At 66.1% G+C, this 709-nt stretch overlaps 1 protein-coding gene across 1 annotated transcript in view; it reads right to left on the bottom strand.

The window, feature by feature from the left end:
* Positions 1–4: 4 nt before the first annotated feature.
* LOC104526943 (myomegalin) overlaps positions 5–709 on the bottom strand; it is a gene marked incomplete at its 3' end in the record, with an annotated part of 20,252 nt that continues 19,547 nt past the window's right edge. The window contains 4 exon segments of the mRNA XM_010170534.2: positions 5–108; positions 233–351; positions 353–399; positions 479–707. Of these exon segments, the coding sequence (XP_010168836.2) occupies positions 5–108; positions 233–351; positions 353–399; positions 479–707 (499 nt within the window).

The following is a 709-nucleotide window of genomic DNA, read 5'->3' as shown; positions in this document are numbered from 1 at the left end:
TGGTCTCATCCCGGTCAGCCTCGGTCTCACTGCGCCCGCATGTCTCGTAGCCCAGGTCCTGGAAGTCCACCTGCACTTGCTTGCTGAGCTGCTGGGCGTGGGGTTCACCTGCTGGCAGCCCCATCAGCTCAGGTTCTCCCTCTGAGCAGGATTCACCACCCCTACCCCATGTACAGCATGGTGCACTGGGCATGCCAGGCTCGGTACAGACCCCCCCAGGGTTTTAACTCACGGAGCAGGATGTGGTACTTCTCCAGCTGCTCAGCTTGTGCCCGCACCGTGGCCTCTGAGGCGGCGAGCTTGTCCTGCAGCTCCTGGCACTGCCTTTGGCCCTGTGCCACGGAAAGGTACCTCTGTCCCTAGCCCCTGCCAGCCCCCGCCAGGGACCGTGCCCTCCACCTGCCAGAGAGAAGACAGGCTGTGAGCTCCACAACTGCATCCCCATCTCCATCCCTGTCCCTGTCCCCAGGGCACGTACATGGCTCCTGTCGCCTCCACCCGGGGTGCCAGGACAGGGTCTCTTGGGCACGTCATCCTGGGGTCGTGCCTCCAGCGCTGGGCGTTTGGTGGGCACTGCTCCCCTCTCTGCTGGGACCCCCTGGCCATCCCCACTGCTGCTGCCCAGCCGGTCCCCAAGGACAGTGCGGCTCTTCCGCTGCAGCCTGCGGGGCTCAGGGGCTGGCGTGGTGCCCCGCCCAGCCTCCTCCCT

This window comes from Antrostomus carolinensis, unplaced genomic scaffold (assembly GCF_000700745.2).
Source record: "Antrostomus carolinensis isolate BGI_N321 unplaced genomic scaffold, ASM70074v2 scaffold40416, whole genome shotgun sequence".
In the NCBI taxonomy this organism is placed as follows: domain Eukaryota; kingdom Metazoa; phylum Chordata; class Aves; order Caprimulgiformes; family Caprimulgidae; genus Antrostomus; species Antrostomus carolinensis.
Note: the sequence above shows the minus strand (reverse complement) of the source record. Positions and strands in the feature narration are given on the sequence as shown.